Below are 24,041 nucleotides of genomic sequence, written 5' to 3' on the forward strand. Positions count from 1 at the left end.
CTTCATCCAGGCGGCATCTTCTATCGTCATCCATCTGGAGCGGAGCGGCAGCATCCTGAAGACCTCCGACGCGGAACATCCATCCTGGCCGACGACTGAACGACGAATGACGGTTCCTTTAAATGACGTCATCCAAGATGGCGTCCCTCGAATTCCGATTGGCTGATAGGATTCTATCAGCCAATCGGAATTAAGGTAGGAATATTCTGATTGGCTGATGGAATCAGCCAATCAGAATCAAGTTCAATCCGATTGGCTGATCCAATCAGCCAATCAGATTGAGCTCGCATTCTATTGGCTGATTGGAACAGCCAATCGGATTGAACTTGATTCTGATTGGCTGATTCCATCAGCCAATCAGAATATTCCTACCTTAATTCCGATTGGCTGATAGAATCCTATCAGCCAATCGGAATTCGAGGGACGCCATCTTGGATGACGTCATTTAAAGGAACCGTCATTCGTCGTTCAGTCGTCGGCCAGGATGGATGTTTCCGCGTCGGAGGTCTTCAGGATGCTGCCGCTCCGCTCCAGATGGATGTCGATAGAAGATGCCGCCTGGATGAAGACTTCAATTGGATGGAAGACCTCTTCTGCCCCGCTTGGATGAAGACTTCAATCGGATGGAAGACCTCTTCTGCCCCGCTTGGATGAAGACTTCTACCGGATGGAAGACCTCTTCTGCCCCCCGCTTGGGCTTGGATCAGAACATCGGAGGAGCTCTTCAGGACGGATCGGTGAACCTGGTATGGTGAAGATAAGGTAGGAACATCTTCAGGGGCTTAGTGTTAGGTTTATTTAAGGGGGGTTTGGGTTAGATTAGGGGTATGTGGGTGGTGGGTTGTAATGTTGGAGGGGGTATTGTATGTTTTTTTTACAGGCAAAAGAGCTGAACTTCTTGGGGCATGCCCCGCAAAGGGCCCTGTTCAGGGCTGGTAAGGTAAAAGAGCTTTGAACTTTAGTAATTTAGAATAGGGTAGGGCATTTTTTATTTTGGGGGGCTTTGTTATTTTATTAGGGGGCTTAGAGTAGGTGTAATTAGTTTAAAATTGTTGTAATATTTTTCTTATGTTTGTAAATATTTTTTTATTTTTTGTACTTTAGTTAGTTTATTTCATTGTAGTTATTTGTAGATATTGTATTTAATTAATGTATTGATAGTGTAGTGTTAGGTTTAATTGTAGGTAATTGTAGGTATTTTATTTAATTAATTTAATGATAGTATAGTGTTAGGTTTAATTGTAACTTAGGTTAGGATTTATTTTACAGGTAATTTTGTAATTATTTTAACTAGGTAACTATTAAATAGTTCTTAACTATTTAATAGCTATTGTACCTGGTTAAAATAATTACAAAGTTGCCTGTAAAATAAATATTAATCCTAAAATAGCTACAATGTAATTATAATTTATATTGTAGCTATATTAGGATTTATTTTACAGGTAATTATTTAGCTTTAAATAGGAATAATTTATTTAACCCCTTAATGACCACAATGTACCCTGTATGTCACTGGTCATTAAGGGTTTTTTCAGGACATAATAGCACAAGTCTAGCAAGAACACGCTATTAATGCCCTCCCTCCAGAAGGCTTTGTGGAATAGAGCAGTCTCAACGCTGGTGGCAAGACCACGCTATAAAACAATCAAGTCCCAAAAAAAGGCCAGCGACATACAGGGTACGTCGCTGGTCCTTAAGGGGTTAATAAGAGTTAATTAATTTCGTTAGATTAAAATTATATTTAACTTAGGGGGGTGTTAGTGTTAGGGTTAGACTTAGCTTTAGGGGTTAATACATTTATTAGAATAGCGGTGAGCTCCGGTCGGCAGATTAGGGGTTAATAATTGAAGTTAGGTGTCGGCGATGTTAGGGAGGGCAGATTAGGGGTTAATACTATTTATTATAGGGTTAGTGAGGCGGATTAGGGGTTAATAACTTTATTATAATAGCGGTGCGGTCCGCTCGGCAGATTAGGGGTTAATAAGTGTAGGCAGGTGGAGGCGACGTTGAGGGGGGCAGATTAGGGGTTAATAAATATAATATAGGGGTCGGCGGTGTTAGGGGCAGCAGATTAGGGGTACATAGCTATAATGTAGGTGGCGGCGCTTTGCGGTCGGCAGATTAGGGGTTAATAAGTGTAGGTAGTTGGCGGCGACGTTGTGGGGGGCAGGTTAGGGGTTAATAAATATAATATAGGGGTCGGCGGTGTTAGGGGCAGCAGATTAGGGGTACATAAGTATAACGTAGGTGGCGGTCGGCAGATTAGGGGTTAAAACATTTTTAATCGAGTGGCGGCGATGTGGGGGGACCTCGGTTTAGGGGTACATAGGTAGTTTATGGGTGTTAGTGTACTTTAGAGTACAGTAGTTAAGAGCTTTATGAACCGGCGTTAGCCCAAAAAGCTCTTAACTACTGACTTTTTTCTGCGGCTGGAGTTTGGTCGTTAGATTTCTAACGCTCACTTCAGACACGACTCTAAATACCGGAGTTAGGAAGATCCCATTGAAAAGATAGGATACGCAAATGACGTAAGGGGATCTGCGGTATGGAAAAGTCGCGGCTGAAAAGTGAGCGTTAGACCCTTTTTGGAGTGACTCCAAATACCGGAGTTAGCCTAAAACCAGCGTTAGGAGCCTCTAACGCTGGTTTTCACGGCTAACGCCAAACTCCAAATCTAGGCCTATGGATGTTAGGATTAGAGATAGGGTTAACCTACTTGTAAGGACTACCAACAATATATTCTTGACATTAATCTTGATAATGTGCAATACTGAGTCACCAATAGAAGCATTAGACATTTTAAAGCCTTAAAGGGATATGGAACCCACATTTTTTTCTTTCATGATTCAGATAAAGCATGCAACTTTCTAATTTACATCTATTATCAATTTTGTTCTCTTGGTATGCTTTGTTGAAGGAGCAGCAATGCACTACTGGTTGCTGACTGAACACATGGGTGAGCCAATGACAATGAGTATATATATATGCAGCTACCAATCAGCAGCTAGAACCTTTCAGCAAAAGATAACAAGAGAAGGAAACAAATTAAATAATAGAAGTAAATTGTAAAGTTGTTTGAAATTGTATTCTCTATCTGAATCATGAAAGAAAAAGTTTGGGTTTGATGTCTAATGTTATTTATATATCTTCTGCAGAAAAAAATGTTTGCATTTAATACAGAGAAGGTGTCACTCCCTAGAGCTGTGATATCAGCAAAAAAAAGGTATGGGCAAAAACAAGTAAAAACATTTAAACCATGTGCATTAATAATCCTAGGATGTTGAGGATATAAATTGTGCATTTCTAGACTCAAGGAATCTGCAGAAATTTACAGAAAAATATACCGGTACCATATTGGAAAGTAAGCACCACAGTAGGAGGACAGCACATTCAGCATAAGCTTATCCAGTAATGAGAACATAATTTACATTTTATATATATATATATATATATCTATCTCCGCACATAAGATATAAAAGGGTGTGCACCATAGTACATGCAGATAATTTTATAGTGACTGAACAGAAATACAATGCAAACTTGAGCCATTGTGAACTCTTTAGCATACATAGATACAGTATGTGCATTAAGTGTACATCTTTAGAAACTGCTTTGTGTTCATCAGAAGACAGTTCCCCCTTTAGAGGCAGCAGAATCTGACTCAGCCGAATCAGTGGAATCTGAACAAGAAGTAGGGTTGCCACCTTTTGCCGAGAAAATTCCTGGACACTTTTTAAATGGGCGTGGAAAGGGTGTGTCTCAGGGCGTGACCTGGGCGTGGCTTCTCGCGGCCTCACATTCATTATGAAATATATATATATCTCTGAAGGACGAAGTACTCCAAAACATCACTGTAAAATTGTGTTGTACACTTGATAGGACCAGAGAGTGCTTCGTCCTTCAGCTCTATCTACTATTCTTAACACCCTGGCATATGAAGCATGTTAGTGAGAGTGCACCTATCTCTACATGTTAGATATATATATATATATATATAAAATATATATGCTAATTACTCTTGGGTCTCCCTAAGAGTAATGGGGAAACCAGACGTGGACTCCATGCACACTTGCCCTTAGAGAGATACAACTGCACCTCAATGACGAGGCCCACAGAAGGCTGAAACGATCGTCTGGGGTTGTTGCTTCTCTTGTTCACAGAGGAATTGCCAGGTATTTCTGCACTGGACTGTCATTGGGCAGGGTCAGACTGATAGGCTACAGGATATTTTTTCTCTGTGAAAGGGCATAGTGTGCTAAAAGAATGCGCACTCTGAGTTGCAATAAAAATGAACAGGTATGGAAGTTATTCTAGCTTTTTTTCTATCTCAGGAGTGCTGTTCTCTCTCTGCTAATATATATATATATAAAATTAAAAAAACAAAAACATAGAATTCTAAACCAAATAATTTACACATAATTAAGCCAAAAAAATATATGACTATACCAATTACCAAAAAAAAACAGCAGACACAGCCAAGTATTAATCACAGTTTCTCTGTGGCTGCACTGCACTTGTTGGTTCAGGGCAAGAGCTCCAGGATTCTTGCAAAAGGCTGCTGATGCAGAGGACCCACAGACGGAGGTGACACTGATTACTCAAAGGTAACTGGCCATGTTTCGATGTGCATCCCGCGGACACCGCACCAACACCTGACCTCTCTCTTCCGCTCTCAGCAGGATGTGACGACTCCCCCCCCTCAACCCACTTCCCCCCTCCCACACCATCCTCCATCTCTCCTCCAGACTCCACCTACCCGGTATTTTAGTAACCCCGGGCTAAGAGCTCCCCTGCCCAGCTAATTTTATTTTTAAATCCGTGCTCACTGCTGCTTGCTGTGCCAGGGGAGTTCTTAGCCCGGGGCATTTGAGGGTAGTTCCGGGACACGGGACATAGAGCATCAGACCGCGACTGTCCCGGTGATACCGGGGTGAGTGGCAACCCTAATTAGAGGGGAAGACACCTGCATATCTGTGGCATGAGCTGCCGGCAAATCCCCAGATTTGCATTTGTGTTTAGTTGGTTTATGGATAACCGCTAAATATTCAGCCATAGCCTTGTAAAAAGTACTTTTAAATTCAGGGGTAAAATCAGTTGGGGCTCCCTGTGTAACACATACAGGAGTAAGCAGAGACCCCTAGCAGAGATAATGGTTGGTAGCTGATTAGAATGCACAAGGTGAGGTACACAACTATTATATAGCTGGTTAACCTGACAGACTGGAATAGTTTTGCAAAGTATACAGAGGTACTGTACAGAGGTAGATCTACCCTCTAGATGATTTAAAGGGACATTAAACACTTTTAGATGGTAATATAAAATGATAAATTGCATAAACATTAAAAAGTCTGCAATATACTTTCATGATTTATTTTGTCCCCTTTTCCTGCAATTTCATTCTAAAATTGTGAGCTTTTCAGTTCCTGTTAGAAATGGAAGTACAGGACACTGTTATATTCCAAACAGCCATTGGCTGCACACTCTAGTGACCTATTTATAACTGTTCCTCATTGGCCACAGCAGAGAAGGTTACAACATGGCAGCTACCATTGTTTTATAGACAATAAAACTTTACACTAATTTTATCAATATTTAAACAGTTAATGAAACCTTAAAATCGACATCTACATGTTATTCTCAGACTACTCGTTTCTTTGAAAGCATCATTCTTTGCAGCATTTATTTAAAGTTTAATGTCCCTTTAACATCATAGGGGGACTGATATATTAGATCCATGAAACACAAAACTGTTAAAATTAATAATAACAAATTAATGTGAAACCATCAAATGTAAAATATCACAAAAAGTAAAGAAAAGAAAACTCTACTATATAGTAAGTTACAATTCACATCAGGCACCAGTGTATAAACAGATAGTCAGAAACTGAAATAAGAGACCTCTTTAGCAACAGTGCTGTGCTACACACCCCATCCAACAGTTCTTGATAGGGCATTAAACCCCCTTCAAAACTATGTGGAAGCCAAGGTATGACAGAAATCTAAAGACAGCTAGTTAGGAGCTGAAAAGTGACTGGAGACCGCAGTGAAGACCAATGGGGGGAAAAGCACTGAGAGGGGGCGGAGCTACTGCCCAGAGTGTGTCTGGATCCTCAAAGGGCACAGAAAACCCAGAAAGTAAAAATTTGGAAAAGTTTGCAAAAATAGTAAAAAAAAAAACTGTAGGAGCTTTCCCAACCCCCTGCCCACCCCAACCACTATGCTGCTGAGATACCTAATTTTGAGAAAGAAAAAAAAACTATAGCCCCAAGTGCTGTTGGAGGGGTCTGGGTACTCTGATAAATGATAACAAATTAGGTTGAGGCTGTTAACACCCAAAAGTTACCTTAAAGTGATGTGTCTGCAGGTAGGCAGGCTAAGTACCTACTTATAGCCTATGGGCTATGTGAGCGCAGAAGAGTCACTTACCTTAATGAAGCACCCCTCCACTGAGCTTACCAGTCAGAAATCTAAAGCTGTATCCAGTAGAGAGCCCATCCAGGGCTTGTACATGTATGGCAGAGGATCTAAGAAAGAAATATCTAAGCTTGAGGGTAGTTATGACTGAAATCCCATAGGTGGATATAGCACACATAGTATTCCTGTGTCACTGTATCATTAAGAGTGCTAGAATCTCTTCTTTGCTTATTTCTGAATGATCTATTCCAGGGATAATGGGCCTCACGTTGGTCTGAGATCCCATAAATAATCCATACATAAGAAGCTGGAATACCTCTATCTTCAACCTCAGTCCTGGGAGGCCAAGAACAAAACTGAAGAAAGATGGGAGGTATAAAAGCTCTTGTATGGGTTCTTGGCCTCCTCCTAGTGGCAGTAATAATATCCCACATTATGGATTACTATAGACTATAATCATCATACAAAAGAAATAGCATCTAGTGCATGTATCCATGATGTGCCACAAAAATGCATCATGCTTGCTTTAGAAAGAAAAAAGGGTACAAAAGATTTTATGCAGAAATATTTATTTGTCTGAATAGATGTGACAGACAAACTGGCTCATGTAACCTTTGATGGCATAAAGTTTATTTACAGGATTTCAAGGTTTGTGTATGCCTATGTGTGTGTACATGAGTGGGTGGAGGGAACCACCAGAAGTAACATTTTTGCGAAGCTTTACCATCCTTGCCTGTATATGTTTGGGTGGCCACGCTCTTTAGTGGAAGTATCTGTATGGTGACCAACAGTGAATTAATGTTTGCAGAGTTGCATAATTGTCAGTAGCTGCTGTTGACTCAATTCACATGTAGTAATTAAGGGGTTAAGCTGCTTACAGAGTCCAGCCTTTGCATATTGTTATTTAATGCTCTGCCGGGCTGTTTTCTATGACATAGAAGGTTGCAATATAATGTATGCACTAGGATAGGGTCACCATGTTGCTATAGCAACTGATAGTAACACCTATCCATGGCATGGCATGCTTTGCGCATGTGAGCTCTCTTGCATGCCAGTGCATGTTCAAAATTGTTATGTGTGAACATCTATGTTATTTGATTGTCTGTGTCCTCCAATTTACACTTTCTCAGCCCGTTTCAGAGACCATAGAAGCCATATCTTGTCAACAGTACTAAACAGGGAGATTCTAGCTACGTTTTTTTTTTTTTTTAAATAATTTTTTTATTATGGTATTGATAAGTCACAAAACTCAGTATGTTGCACATTTTTTTTTTCCCATCTAAAGTATTTATTGTGACTTTGTGTTTATTTTTTTTATTTTATTTTTTATTTTTTTAAGTTTTAAAAAGCTTTATTGAAATAACTTCAAACACTTACAAGCAAAAAAAAAAATCAATACATTCACAATATATCTCTAATAATAGTCGATAAGGCACGTATATGTTTGCTATTACATAGAGGGTAGAAACATTTGAGTAGACTCTATAAGCTGATTACAATGTAAAGTAAACTAATGGGAGCATCATTACAATGGTTAGCAATACTGATCCATGAAAAACTGCTAATAGTAAACCTGGAAGTGTTTGACATTAAGGAGAAGAGAAAGGACAGCAAACAAACGGGTGAAAGGAAAAAGAAAAAGAAGAAAAAAGGAAAGAAAAAGTCAGATGCACAAGCATCTATACAGTAAGGCACAAGATTCGGTAATGGACACTGGAATTCTGGCTTTGAGTTAGCCTTAGGGGAATAATATGATTACCATTGGTCCCTGGCCAATTCATTGCGGGGTCTTGATTCCCATAAAAAGAGGATCTCACAGTAAAAATCTAGTTGATTTATGGTAAAGTAATGGTATCTCTCCAACCGTATGTTTAAAGAGAGTTGAGCAAACCACTCATCAACCGTGGGGGTAGACTCCTGTTTCCATTTTCGAGGAATAACTTGCTTAGCACTATTTAGCACTATGTGGAGCAATTTGGTATGAGCTTTAGATGACATTTTGGGAGTATCATGCAAAAGCAATACAACTGGATCTAGAGGGATAACGCATCCCAAAAGTTTGCCAATTTCTGTTGTGATGGAGTGCCAAAACAGTTGAATACTAGGACATGACCACCAGATGTGGTACATTGATCACTCTTGGTTGCATTTCCTCCAGCATCTATTAGGTGTCAAAGGAAATACGTATTGGAGACGTTGCGGGGTCAAGTACCATCTCATTAAAAGTTTGTAGAGTATGTTGCACATTTTGCCAAACATATAAAAGAATAGATCAATAACATACATTTTGTGAACTCCACTGTAAAACATAGTATCTTCATATTTAACAATGATATGGCAGACCAGAACAGCACAGTACTGACAATGATACCTTCAATTTTAACTTTATAGACAGGTCTTTTTATAGTACCTCTTAATTATGTTGTGCTGCCGAATAGGATGATACTTTTATGCTAATCTAATGCAGGCAAAAAACATCATATCTTATTTGAGAGGTACAATTTGTTACCATGGATAAGTTACACGTAATATCTAATGTTGAAAAGGTCAGACACTCATAAATATGATAAATTTGCAATTGAACATGTATACAATCAATATAACAGATAGGAATCTTAAAAGGGTACGTTTATATTATTTCAGTATAACTGTATGGGGAATAGCGGACCAAAGCCGCTATTGTAAAATCCCAACTCTAAAGCTGGGTGTGTTATGTGCATCCATTAATTTGCTTAGGATAAAGTAAGCAAGCCAGTATATGTGGCACTTCTATAGCCCCTTCATATTTGGCTCTATAGGGATATAAATGTTAGGATGTTGGTCGGGGGGGGGGGGCGGGGGGTCGTGTCCAGGCAATTATTGGTGTGGTATTATTATTATCATAAGGCTCGCTATCAAGAAGGTCTCTCTTGGGCTCATTATCAGACAGATAATAAAATAAAGTAAAATAGAAGAGGAGGGCAGACAATCAACTAGCGAACTTGCCGTATAAAAACGTAACTCTCTGAAAGCTTGGGAATTTGCACCCAGTCACCCTGGTATGGGCCCTATACTTAGGCGACAGGTAGTGTAGAGTTCCCTCACCTTAGGCTAAAGCTATAGATATCCTCAATGATAGGTTAAATACACATATGAAAGCTCTCCCTGATGTAAGGGTCACTCCATGGCCCCAATATTCATATATGGTGTAGGACAGGGGTGTCCAAACTTTGCTCTCCAGAGGTTTTGGAACTACATTTCCGATGATGCTTAGCCAGCATTTTATCTAGCTGAGCATCATGGGAAATGTAGTTCCAAAACCTCTGGAGAGCAAAGTTTGGACACCCCTGGTGTAGGAAGAGCCAGCAAGCTTTCATAAATATAATAATGTAAAAGTTGTTAGAGTCACTTTTGGACCCAGATAGTATATTGCTTGAGTAGCATGCAAGTACTCAACAATAGTGTGAGATTGTAGTGTACATTACTGTAATATGATTAGAGGCATTAATCTGCAAGCGTAAACCAAAGTGCAATACAAATTTGTGAATCCTGACAGAGGATCTATAACCATACTTATTTATATGTGGAGCAAGGAGACTATAGAACTAGGTGCTCATAGATAGCATGTAGCGAGTAGCTGGAAGCTATGTTAGTTAAAAGTCACAGTGGAAGGTGGGCAGTAATAATGGCTACAACATTCTAAAATTGGGTTAGACACAAGGATCTGAATTGATATATTGGTGGGCAACATATATTTGCGATCTGCCACTTGTACATTTGCTCTATGGTTATGCAAGGAATGTGGGGTGGAAAAATATGCCACTAGCTCTAACTCTTATAATTTGTATAACTTGATATAAACAGACCTTAATAGAGTCTCATGAATCGTAGTTTGATCCGTCAATAGGACATATAGGAACATAGAAGCCTGCCTTATGAATATTCAAAGTATGACAGGTTGGATATGTGTGATCAATGTTTAATTAACGATCAAGCCTCTACTACCAAACACACGTGTACCTATTTTATGCTTACTATCTGCACACTTTCTAGGCAGATATAGGTATGTTTGGGAATATATACATGTTAAGAACTACAGTTACTAACAAAAACAAATGGGCTCATGTTCTCATGTCACTGAGGGGTATTACAGCTTAGCAATTGTTAAAGACTAGTACACTTTCACCTGAGCTGGGCAGCTAAGTACCCTGTAGTGTAAAAGTCTCCGATCACAAATCGATTATCCCACACCTCTTCTCTGCATACTAAAAAGTCCAGGCCAATAATTCAGGAGAGACTGAGACTTATAGGTAAAGGACCGCCATAAGCTGTACACGCTCAGCTGACTGAGGCCATAAAGGAACAAGGGATACATACTGATAAAAGTCCAATATCGTGTGGTTAGTATCTCCCCACCATTTCCTATGCAACGTTGAGAATCTCTTTTCCCCCGCTGTGCTGCTAGTGTCCGGTCTTTGTCGCTCTGTGCATTGATTGCTACGCTGTCTCTTACCGGGAGGCCGGCCGCACCTTCCCAGATGTCAATCATAGAGGACTTTGCCCGAGAGCCATTCTGCTGCATAGCGGTATCTAATCCCTCAGATAAACAGATAGCTCCAGTTCCTTCTGTGAAAGAGGTAAATTTCTGAACCACTTTGTCGCTCTGGTCCCCAGCAACCATCTCCGGTTATGATTAGATCCATAGGTCAAGGAATATTCATCTGTTTGAGGTTCCCCATGCGGCATTGCAGCCTCTTCACGTTCCGCCATCTTAAGTGTCCCAGTTTCTTCTTGAGTCCTAGCTATGTTTATAAGTTCCCTAAAGTTACTATCCATCTTTAGGTCTACTTCTCTAAGGAGCGCCTGGATTAGTGATTGATGATCCTCCTCCATGCTTGTAAGCTTGACACCGCAGTGTTATTATGACTGCTATACCCTGGTTATCGGGGGGGGGGGGGGGTTAGGATACTGGATGAGGGCTGCCGCCAATGTCTTCAACCGTCCAGAAAACGGCTCCACATAAATTCACTTATACAGTATAGGCACTGACCAGTGCGGTAGGAACTGCTGAAGCTTATAAATTATATGAAGGCTCACAATGCTATGATTAACTTAGAATAATCAGTGAATTATACCAGTAAATTGAGGAGCTTCTATTTTTTCCGTCTCCTAGCATCGCCGCCTCCTGGACACACCCCCCTCTAGCTACGTTTATTTAAAAGACGTATTACTTCATTCGATCAATATATGTACATCTATTTATTTACAGTAGAGTGCATTTTATACAAATCTGTGTAGACTGTCCCTTTAATTCCTGAGGTGGTTAAATTCATATATTCATTTATTAAAGAATAAAATGTTCTAACTAAATATTTAGGATTTTATTTTTAAACTAGAATTAACCTTTGAATCTTTCAACAGTAGAGACTAAAATAACTGACCTTGTTATGTTGTAGCGCTTCAGAATAGACTCTGTCTGGGGACTGAGAGGTGGTGGATAAGGTACATCCTTATTGTACTGGGATATCTGCCCACACAAAATGATGTGGCTGTTTTTGTTCATCTATTCAAGATAAATTGTGATTACTGGCAAATAATTGACAAACATATAATATACATTTATTTACAATAACAACTCTTTTGTTGAAGGGATATAAAACAGGCTGTTCCCACTGGTCATACATACAATCATATGTACTCTGGGACTGAATGTTTTACTGTATTTTATATTTTTTTATATTTAAACAAAGCATTTAAAAATGGTGTAAGCGTTTTTTAAATGTAAACTTAATCACTTCCTACTAATGGTTGTAAGATGGTTCCTACATATGTTCATGGGTTGATATAAACTTCCTGCTAATGTGTCTTTGATGATAGGGACAAAAGTTTTGTCTTCTTAGCTGGAAATACATAACAGACACTGCTGTATTTGTAGTAGTCATCATTTTACCTCTTGTTTTGTTTTTTATATTTACATTTTATTAGTTAATTTCTTTTTTTTTAGCTTAATTTGTGAACGGTCAAAGGCAAATGAGCAGATTTTTCTTTGAAGTGTTGCTAGGAGATACCCATAATAGCTTCAGTCAGTTTATTGCCCATACACAGTAGAGGACTTTTGCTGTAAAATAATGTGACTGTGGAACTTAAACTTTGTTATGGTAGCTCTTATATCTAGCTGAAGGCAGTGGCTACACTCAGAATCTGTTTCTTTTTAGTTTTTTTTTTTTACTAAAGGAGCACTGTTTCCTATCCCTTTAAGCAAGAACTGAGAATTCTACAATTTTTTGACTTTTTAGTTAATGTTACACTTGTTTGATTCTTTTGTATTTGTATTCTATGTAAAAAAAATATATAAAATGTAACAACAAAAAATGATTCTGTGTGAGAGAAAAAGTAAGCAAAAAAATTGTAAAATATGAAAACTTGGAATGGAGAGCAGGAGTTGCTATTTGCATCAGTTTAAACTAAAGGGACACTGAACCCACATTTTTTCTGTGATTCAGATAGAGCATACATTTTTAAGCAACTTTCTAATTTACTCCTATTATCAATTTTTCTTCGTTCTCTTGCTATCTTTATTTGAAAAAGGCATCTAAGCTTTTTTTTTTATTCAGAACTCTGGACAGCTCTTTTTTATTGGTGGATGAATTTATCCACCAATCAGTAAGGACAACCCAGGTTGTTCATCAAAAATGGGCCGGCATCTAAACTAACATTCTTGCATTTCAAATAAAGATACCAAGAGAATGAAGAAAATTTTATAAAAGGAGTAAATTAGAAAGTTGCTTAACCCCTTAACGACCGACGACGTATGCCATACGTCCTCAGAAAAAAAGCACTTAACGACCGAGGACGTATGGCATACGTCGTCGGTTTAACAGAGCACTGGAAGCGATTGAAATCGCTTCCAGCTGCTCTAACAGTATTGCAGGCTTGCCTTGAGGTCTAGGCATCCTGCAATACTGTTCCCGAGTGCCGGGACCGGATTGATCACTCCCCCACGAGTGATCACTTCCGGTTTCGCTCCACGTGGAGCCCGGCAGTGTTTCAGAGCATCGGAAGCGATCGGACACGCTTCCGATGCTCTGCTTGTGTGCTAAGTGCCTCGGTGGGTCGAGGCACTTAGTTAGTTGTAAAATAAAAGGAAAAAAAAAAAAAACGAATAAAATAAAAAAAAGCCCTAAATAGCCCCCCCCTCCCCCTTCACTAGGCATCCAAGATGGCGATGCCCAGTGCATCATGGGGCCTCTGGGGGTGTCCCTAGCCTGCATCATCATAGGGGCAAGCTAGGGTCACCCAATCTGAGCCTCCCACCCTAAAAAAAAAATAATAATAATAAAATACCCCATTTGTCTGATCATGTCAATATTTGTAAATATTGACTATGATCAGTGTGGATCTCCCTCCCTCTCCTCACTTGCCATTTTGTTGGAGAGAGAGAGAGACCTGTATTTAGCAGAGAGATTTATTTCATTTATTTGTTAAAAAATATAGAACCAAAGGCTCTTTTCAGAGCCATTAACCCCTAGCTTGCCAGTGATCACTATATATCACTGGCAGTAGCATAGGTGCACTTTTTTTGCTGCATTTTGCTGTCTGTGCATTTTTTTAGGGGTTAATTTTGTTGTTGTAATTTTTTAAAAACCCAAAGGCTCTTTTCAGAAACATTTAGTTAATTTAATTTAATTTTCAGAGCCATTAACCCCTAGCTTGCCAGTCATTACTATATATCACTGGCAGTAGCATAGGTGCACTTTTTTTTTGCTGCATTTTGCTGTCTGTGCATTTTTTTAGGGGTTAATTTTGTTGTTGTAATTTTTTAAAAACCCAAAGGCTCTTTTCAGAAACATTTAGTTAATTTAATTTAATTTTCAGAGCCATTAACCCCTAGCTTGCCAGTGATCGCTATAAATCACTGGCAGTTGCATAGCTGTACTTTTTTGCTGTCTGTGCATTTTTTTAGGGGTTAATTTTGTTGTTGTAATTTTTTAAAAACCCAAAGGCTCTTTTCAGAAACATTTAGTTAATTTAATTTAATTTTCAGAGCCATTAACCCCTAGCTTGCCAGTGATCGCTATAAATCACTGGCAGTAGCATAGCTGTACTTTTTTGCTAGTTAATTTAGTTAATTAATTTAGTTAATTTAATTTAATTTTCAGAGCCATTAACCCCTAGCTTGCCAGTGATCGCTATAAATCACTGACAGTTGCATAGCTGTACTTTTTTGCTGTCTGTGCATTTTTTTAGGGGTTAATTTTGTTGTTGTAATTTTTTAAAAACCCAAAGGCTCTTTTCAGAAACATTTAGTTAATTTAATTTAATTTTCAGAGCCATTAGCCCCTAGCTTGCCAGTGATCGCTATAAATCACTGGCAGTAGCATAGCTGTACTTTTTTGCTAGTTAATTTAGTTAATTAATTTAGTTAATTTAATTTTTTTTAGTAATTGTTTTCTGTGACAGATACAAAAATGTCACAGAAAAGATATAGTGCTGAGGAGGCGTATGCCATCCTTGCGTCAGAGTCAGATGCCTCTATTTCTGACTCAGACCCCAATTTTGACCCTGCCATGTGCTCAGATACATCACTAGATGCAGTCTCAACTGATAGTGATGTATCTGTGGCTGCTAGCCCCCCTGCCAGCCCCCCTGCTACCCCCCCTGCCAGCCCCCCTGCTAGCCCCCCTTCCAGAAGGAGGCGTGTTGCTGCCATTGCTGCTGAAGAGTGGGTAACGCCTCATCTCCAGAGGCCAGATATCCCACCCTTCACAGCAAATGCTGGCATAAATATAGATGTGGCAGGTTTTAGCCCCCAGCAGTTTCTGGAAGTGTTTCTGGGCGATGATATATTGGGGAACATTGTCGCCCAAACTAATTTATATGCCCATCAGTTCCGTGCTGCAAAGCCTGGAACATATTTGGCAAAGCAGCAATGGGCCCCCATCAATGTGCCAGAATTCAAAAAATTCTGGGCATTGACTATGCTGATGGGCATCATAAAGAAACCCTCCATTCGCTCCTACTGGAGTAGTAGCCCCATCTGCTCTACCCCCATTTTCTCCCAGACTATGTCGAGGAAGAGGTATGAAATGATTCTGCATTTCATGCACTTCAGCGACAACAGCCTGTGCCCCCTTAGGGAGCATCCCCAATTTGACAGGCTGTATAAAATCCGCCCCCTGATAACCCACTTTTCTGCCAGGTTTGCAGAGGCTTATACACCTGGAAGGAATATATGCGTTGATGAATCCCTAATGAAGTATAAGGGAAGGCTGGGATTCAAGCAGTATATTCCTTCCAAACGCTCCAGATATGGGGTAAAGGTGTATAAGCTCTGTGACAGCGAGACTGGGTATACTCAGGCCTTCCGGGTGTATGAGGGAAAGGATAGCCACCTTGACCCTCCAGGTTGCCCAGAACATATGGGAACCACTGGCAAGATTGTCTGGGACCTGATATTACCCCTAATGAACAAAGGGTATCACTTGTACTTAGACAATTTTTATACAAGTGTCCTTTTGTTCAAGCTACTGTATTGCTTTGATACAGTAGCTTGCGGTACAATTAAAAAGAACCGCGCAGGTTTCCCAGGACAACTTGTACGCACCCGGCTACGAAGGGGGGAGACCTCAGCTCTGCGCCAAGAGGAGCTGTTGGCACTTAAGTACAGAGACAAGAAGGATGTATACCTTCTTACCACCATCCACACAGAGAGGACGGTGGCGGTTTCTGTACGTGGCAGAGCTGAGATCATAAGGAAGCCAGTGTGCATCAAGTCTTATAACCGGCATATGGGTGGGGTTGATCTGGCTGATCAGCTGCTGCAGCCCTACCTAATTATGCGGAAGACAAGGGCCTGGTACAAAAAGGTTGCAATTTACCTAATGCAGATTGCAACCCACAACGCTTTTTTGTTGTTCAAAAAAGCAAACCCCAGAGTTAAAAAAACTTTTTTACAGTTTCAGCTCCAGATTATTACTGGGATTTTGTACCATGATGCACCTGCTCCCCGGGCGGTGATGGGAGAGAGCAGAGTTGGGGCAACTCATTTTATTTTTAAAATCCCCCCTACTGCCGCAAAGCAGAAACCACAAAAAAAATGCAGAGTCTGTACCAAGAGGGGGAAGAGAAAGGACACCATATATCACTGTCCTGATTGCCCTGGACAGCCTGCACTCTGCATTGGGGACTGCTTCAAGCGGTACCATACAATGGTCAATTTTTAAAAAAATAAATACATTTGGTGTTATATATATATATATTTTTTTTTTTGGTTATGTTTACTGTTAGATGGGGTTTTTTTTTTTTTTACTTTTACTGTGCCAGATTTTTACATTTCAATACTCTATTTTTTTCTAAAATTGTGCCTGTTATTTTTTTTTTTAACCAAAATCCCTGTCAAACCTATGCATGGGGGACATAGGTGTTCTCAGGGTGCCTTGCAAAAAACAACCTGAAGTATGTTTTTGTAATAACTTACAACAGTCTCTCCTAAATCATAGTCAAAAAGCAATGTGTCTGTAAAAATGAAAATTGAAAAATTACCACCATACACTTTCTCCAATTTTTTGGGCTAAAACGGTTGCTTCAAAGGCATCAAAGCACACCATATACAATACCTTGGGGTGTCAACATTTAAAAAATATACACTTTCATGGCAATAAATAAAAGTGGGGTATGGAATAGGCCACAAACTAAAGATAGGCCTATCAGAAGAAATACTCTCATTGTTAATAACTAAAATCACAAGTCATAAATTTGTAACATAACCTTCCCAAAATCCTGGCAAACCTATGCATGGGGGGCATAGGTGTACTCAGGGTGCCTTGCAGAAAACAACCTGAAGTATTCTTTTGCAATAACTTACAACAGTCTCTCCTAAATCATAGTCAAAAAGCAATGTGTCTGTAAAAATGAAAATTGAAAAATAACCACCATACACTTTCTCCAATTTTTTGGGCTAAAACGGTTGCTTCAAAGGCATCAAAGCACACCATATACAATACCTTGGGGTGTCAACTTTTCAAATATATGCACATTCATGGAAAACAAATAAATTGGGGTATGTTAAAAGACCCCCCAAAAAGACGGCAAAGAAAACAGAATTTATGTTTACCTGATAAATTACTTTCTCCAACGGTGTGTCCGGTCCACGGCGTCATCCTTACTTGTGGGATATTCTCTTCCCCAACAGGAAATGGCAAAGAGCCCAGCAAAGCTGGTCACATGATCCCTCCTAGGCTCCGCCTACCCCAGTCATTCGACCGACGTTAAGGAGGAATATTTGCATAGGAGAAACCATATGGTACCGTGGTGACTGTAGTTAAAGAAAATAAATTATCAGACCTGATGAAAAAAACCAGGGCGGGCCGTGGACCGGACACACCGTTGGAGAAAGTAATTTATCAGGTAAACATAAATTCTGTTTTCTCCAACATAGGTGTGTCCGGTCCACGGCGTCATCCTTACTTGTGGGAACCAATACCAAAGCTTTAGGACACGGATGAAGGGAGGGAGCAATCAGGTCACCTAAATGGAAGGCACCACGGCTTGCAAAACCTTTCTCCCAAAAATAGCCTCAGAAGAAGCAAAAGTATCAAACTTGTAAAATTTGGTAAAAGTGTGCAGTGAAGACCAAGTCGCTGCCCTACATATCTGATCAACAGAAGCCTCGTTCTTGAAGGCCCATGTGGAAGCCACAGCCCTAGTGGAATGAGCTGTGATTCTTTCGGGAGGCTGCCGTCCGGCAGTCTCGTAAGCCAATCTGATGATGCTTTTAATCCAAAAAGAGAGAGAGGTAGAAGTTGCTTTTTGACCTCTCCTTTTACCAGAATAAACAACAAACAAGGAAGATGTTTGTCTAAAATCCTTTGTAGCATCTAAATAGAATTTTAGAGCGCGAACAACATCCAAATTGTGCAACAAACGTTCCTTCTTTGAAACTGGTTTCGGACACAGAGAAGGTACGATAATCTCCTGGTTAATGTTTTTGTTAGAAACAACTTTTGGAAGAAAACCAGGTTTAGTACGTAAAACCACCTTATCTGCATGGAACACCAGATAAGGAGGAGAACACTGCAGAGCAGATAATTCTGAAACTCTTCTAGCAGAAGAAATTGCAACTAAAAACAAAACCTTCCAAGATAATAACTTAATATCAACGGAATGCAAGGGTTCAAACGGAACCCCCTGAAGAACTGAAAGAACTAAATTGAGACTCCAAGGAGGAGTCAAAGGTTTGTAAACAGGCTTAATTCTAACCAGAGCCTGAACAAAGGCTTGAACATCTGGCACAGCAGCCAGTTTTTTGTGAAGTAACACCGACAAGGCAGAAATCTGTCCCTTCAGGGAACTTGCAGATAATCCTTTTTCCAATCCTTCTTGAAGGAAGGATAGAATCCTAGGAATCTTAACCTTGTCCCAAGAGAATCCTTTAGATTCACACCAACAGATATATTTTTTCCAAATTTTGTGGTAAATCTTTCTAGTTACAGGCTTTCTGGCCTGAACAAGAGTATCAATAACAGAATCTGAGAACCCTCGCTTCGATAAAATCAAGCGTTCAATCTCCAAGCAGTCAGCTGGAGTGAAACCAGATTCGGATGTTCGAACGGACCCTGAACAAGAAGGTCTCGTCTCAAAGGTAGCTTCCAAGGTGGAGCCGATGACATATTCACCAGATCTGCATACCAAGTCCTGCGTGGCCACGCAGGAGCTATCAAGATCACCGACGCCCTCTCCTGATTGATCCTGGCTACCAGCCTGGGGATGAGAGGAAACGGCGGGAACACATAAGCTAGTTTGAAGGTCCAAGGTGCTACTAGTGCATCCACTAGAGCCGCCTTGGGATCCCTGGATCTGGACCCGTAGCAAGGAACTTTGAAGTTCTGACGAGAGGCCATCAGATCCATGTCTGGAATGCCCCACAGCTGAGTGACTTGGGCAAAGATTTCCGGATGGAGTTCCCACTCCCCCGGATGCAATGTCTGACGACTCAGAAAATCCGCTTCCCAATTTTCCACTCCTGGGATGTGGATAGCAGACAGGTGGCAGGAGTGAGACTCCGCCCATAGAATGATTTTGGTCACTTCTTCCATCGCTAGGGAACTCCTTGTTCCCCCCTGATGGTTGATGTACGCAACAGTTGTCATGTTGTCTGATTGAAACCGTATGAACTTGGCCCTCGCTAGCTGAGGCCAAGCCTTGAGAGCATTGAATATCGCTCTCAGTTCCAGAATATTTATCGGTAGAAGAGATTCTTCCCGAGACCAAAGACCCTGAGCTTTCAGGGATCCCCAGACCGCGCCCCAGCCCATCAGACTGGCGTCGGTCGTGACAATGACCCACTCTGGTCTGCGGAATGTCATCCCTTGTGACAGGTTGTCCAGGGACAGCCACCAACGGAGTGAGTCCCTGGTCCTCTGATTTACTTGTATCTTCGGAGACAAGTCTGTATAGTCCCCATTCCACTGACTGAGCATGCACAGTTGTAATGGTCTTAGATGAATGCGCGCAAAAGGAACTATGTCCATTGCCGCTACCATCAACCCGATCACTTCCATGCACTGAGCTATGGAAGGAAGAGGAACGGAATGAAGTATCCGACAAGAGTCTAGAAGCTTTGTTTTTCTGGCCTCTGTCAGAAAAATCCTCATTTCTAAGGAGTCTATTATTGTTCCCAAGAAGGGAACCCTTGTTGACGGGGATAGAGAACTCTTTTCCACGTTCACTTTCCACCCGTGAGATCTGAGAAAGGCCAGGACAATGTCCGTGTGAGCCTTTGCTTGAGGAAGGGACGACGCTTGAATCAGAATGTCGTCCAAGTAAGGTACTACAGCAATGCCCCTTGGTCTTAGCACAGCTAGAAGGGACCCCAGTACCTTTGTGAAAATCCTTGGAGCAGTGGCTAATCCGAAAGGAAGCGCCACGAACTGGTAATGTTTGTCCAGGAATGCGAACCTTAGGAACCGATGATGTTCCTTGTGGATAGGAATATGTAGATACGCATCCTTTAAATCCACCGTGGTCATGAATTGACCTTCCTGGATGGAAGGAAGAATAGTTCGAATGGTTTCCATCTTGAACGATGGAACCTTGAGAAACTTGTTTAAGATCTTGAGATCTAAGATTGGTCTGAACGTTCCCTCTTTTTTGGGAACTATGAACAGATTGGAGTAGAACCCCATCCCTTGTTCTCTTAATGGAACAGGATGAATCACTCCCATTTTTAACAGGTCTTCTACACAATGTAAGAATGCCTGTCTTTTTATGTGGTCTGAAGACAACTGAGACCTGTGGAACCTCCCCCTTGGGGGAAGTCCCTTGAATTCCAGAAGATAACCTTGGTAGACTATTTCTAGCGCCCAAGGATCCAGAACATCTCTTGCCCAAGCCTGAGCGAAGAGAGAGAGTCTGCCCCCCACCAGATCCGGTCCCGGATCGGGGGCCAACATTTCATGCTGTCTTGGTAGCAGTGGCAGGTTTCTTGGCCTGCTTTCCCTTGTTCCAGCCTTGCATTGGTCTCCAAGCTGGCTTGGCTTGAGAAGTATTACCCTCTTGCTTAGAGGACGTAGCACCTTGGGCTGGTCCGTTTCTACGAAAGGGACGAAAATTAGGTTTATTTTTTGCCTTGAAAGGCCGATCCTGAGGAAGGGCGTGGCCCTTACCCCCAGTGATATCAGAGATAATCTCTTTCAAGTCAGGGCCAAACAGCGTTTTCCCCTTGAAAGGAATGTTAAGTAGCTTGTTCTTGGAAGACGCATCAGCCGACCGAGATTTCAACCAAAGCGCTCTGCGCGCCACAATAGCAAACCCAGAATTCTTAGCCGCTAACCTAGCCAATTGCAAAGTGGCGTCTAGGGTGAAAGAATTAGCCAATTTGAGAGCATTGATTCTGTCCATAATCTCCTCCAAAGGAGGAGAATCACTATCGACCGCTCTTATCAGATCATCGAACCAGAAACATGCGGCTGTAGCGACAGGGACAATGCATGAAATTGGTTGTAGAAGGTAACCTTGCTGAACAAACATCTTTTTAAGAAAACCTTCTAATTTTTTATCCATAGGATCTTTGAAAGCACAACTATCCTCTATGGGTATAGTGGTGCGTTTGTTTAAAGTGGAAACCGCTCCCTCGACCTTGGGGACTGTCTGCCATAAGTCCTTTCTGTGGTCGACCATAGGAAACAATTTTTTAAATATGGGGGGAGGGACGAAAGGAATACCGGGCCTTTCCCATTCTTTATTAACAATGTCCGCCACCCGCTTGGGTATAGGAAAAGCTTCTGGGAGCCCCGGCACCTCTAGGAACTTGTCCATTTACAAAGTTTCTCTGGGATGACCAACTTGTCACAATCATCCAGAGTGGATAGTACCTCCTTAAGCAGAATGCGGAGATGTTCCAACTTAAATTTAAATGCAATCACATCAGGTTCAGCCTGTTGAGAAATGTTCCCTGAATCAGTAATTTCTCCCTCAGACAAAACCTCCCTGGCCCCATCAGACTGGGTTAGGGGCCCTTCAGAAATATTATTATCAGCGTCGTCATGCTCTTCAGTATCTAAAACAGAGCAGCCGCGCTTACGCTGATAAGTGTTCATTTTGGCTAAAATGTTTTTGACAGAATTATCCATTACAGCCGTTAATTGTTGCATAGTAAGGAGTATTGGCGCGCTAGATGTACTAGGGGCCTCCTGAGTGGGCAAGACTCGTGTAGACGAAGGAGGGAATGATGCAGTACCATGCTTACTCCCCTCACTTGAGGAATCATCTTGGGCATCATTATCATTATCACATAAAGCACATTTATTTAAATGAATAGGAATTCTGGCTTCCCCACATTCAGAACACAGTCTATCTGGTAGTTCAGACATGTTAAACAGGCATAAACTTGATAACAAAGTACAAAAAACGTTTTAAAATAAAACCGTTACTGTCACTTTAAATTTTAAACTGAACACACTTTATTACTGCAATTGCGAAAAAACATGAAGGAATTGTTCAAAATTCACCAAATTTTCACCACAGAGTCTTAAAGCCTTAAAAGTATTGCACACCAAATTTGGAAGCTTTAACCCTTAAAATAACGGAACCGGAGCCGTTTTGAACTTTAACCCCTTTACAGTCCCTGGTATCAGCTTTGCTGAGACCCAACCAAGCCCAAAGGGGAATACGATACCAAATGACGCCTTCAGAAAGTCTTTTCTAAGTATCAGAGCTCCTCTCACATGCGACTGCATGCCATGCCTCTCAAAAACAAGTGCGCCACACCGGCGCGAAAATGAGGCTCTGCTTATGCTTTGGGAAAGCCCCTAAAGAATAAGGTGTCTAAAACAGTGCCTGCCGATATTATTATATCAAAATACCCAGATAAAATGATTCCTCAAGGCTAAATATGTGTTAATAATGAATCGATTTAGCCCAGAAAAAGTCTACAGTTTTAATAAGCCCTTGTGAAGCCCTTATTTACGATCGTAATAAACATGGCTTACCGGATCCCATAGGGAAAATGACAGCTTCCAGCATTACATCGTCTTGTTAGAATGTGTCATACCTCAAGCAGCAAGAGACTGCACACTGTTCCCCCAACTGAAGTTAATTGCTCTCAACAGTCCTGTGTGGAACAGCCATGGATTTTAGTGACGGTTGCTAAAATCATTTTCCTCATACAAACAGAAATCTTCATCTCTTTTCTGTTTCTGAGTAAATAGTACATACCAGCACTATTTCAAAATAACAAACTCTTGATTGAATAATAAAAACTACAGTTAAACACTAAAAAACTCTAAGCCATCTCCGTGGAGATGTTGCCTGTACAACGGCAAAGAGAATGACTGGGGTAGGCGGAGCCTAGGAGGGATCATGTGACCAGCTTTGCTGGGCTCTTTGCCATTTCCTGTTGGGGAAGAGAATATCCCACAAGTAAGGATGACGCCGTGGACCGGACACACCTATGTTGGAGAAAATATGTTAAATGTGAAAAAAAATCACAAACGCATGTCAGACATTTGGCATTGCACCCCCCAAACAAGCCACCAAACCTATGCATAGGTGGTATCACTGAACTCAGGAGATGTTGGTGACCACATATTGGTGTCTTCTTTGGTAGTAACACATAACAGGAGCTGTGAATCCATGTCTAAAGTACAATGTATGTGAACAATAACACAAAAATATGAATGCCCAATAGTTTGACAAAGACTAGTGGTTAAATTAGTGCATGGAAAGTGTTAAAATACCTGCATTTTAAATACCCTAGGAAGTCTACTTTTCAAAAATATATGATTTGATTGAGGTAAATTACATTGGCCGGCTTCAGAAATGTCTTAAATAGGACATGGGTGCATGGGATGTGAAAATTCAAAGTGGAAAAAATGGAATGGGCTTCCTAAAAATAAGGCCTTTTAGCCCCCAGAGAACCCAACACACCTATACATGGGTGGTATCACTGTACTCAGGAGAGGTTGTTGAACACATATTGAGGTGTTTTTTTGGCAGTAACACATAACAGGAACTGAAAATCCATGCCTAAAGTACAATGTGTGTGAAAAATAACACAAAAAAATGACTACCCAAAAGTTTGACAAAGACTGGTGGTTGAATTAGTGCATGGAAAGTGTTAAAATATCAGCATTTGAAAAACCCTAGGGTGT

The 24,041-nt window shown here is 40.8% G+C and overlaps 1 protein-coding gene across 1 annotated transcript in view; it reads right to left on the reverse strand.

The window, feature by feature from the left end:
* LOC128645054 (prostaglandin reductase 2) overlaps positions 1 to 24,041 on the reverse strand; it is a 184,889-nt gene that overhangs the window by 20,130 nt on the left and 140,718 nt on the right. The window contains exon 7 of the mRNA XM_053697804.1: positions 11,835 to 11,956. Within this exon, the coding sequence (XP_053553779.1) occupies positions 11,835 to 11,956 (122 nt within the window). The remainder of the gene's footprint in view (positions 1 to 11,834; positions 11,957 to 24,041) is intronic.

Source organism: Bombina bombina, chromosome 1, assembly GCF_027579735.1.
Source record: "Bombina bombina isolate aBomBom1 chromosome 1, aBomBom1.pri, whole genome shotgun sequence".
Taxonomy (NCBI): domain Eukaryota; kingdom Metazoa; phylum Chordata; class Amphibia; order Anura; family Bombinatoridae; genus Bombina; species Bombina bombina.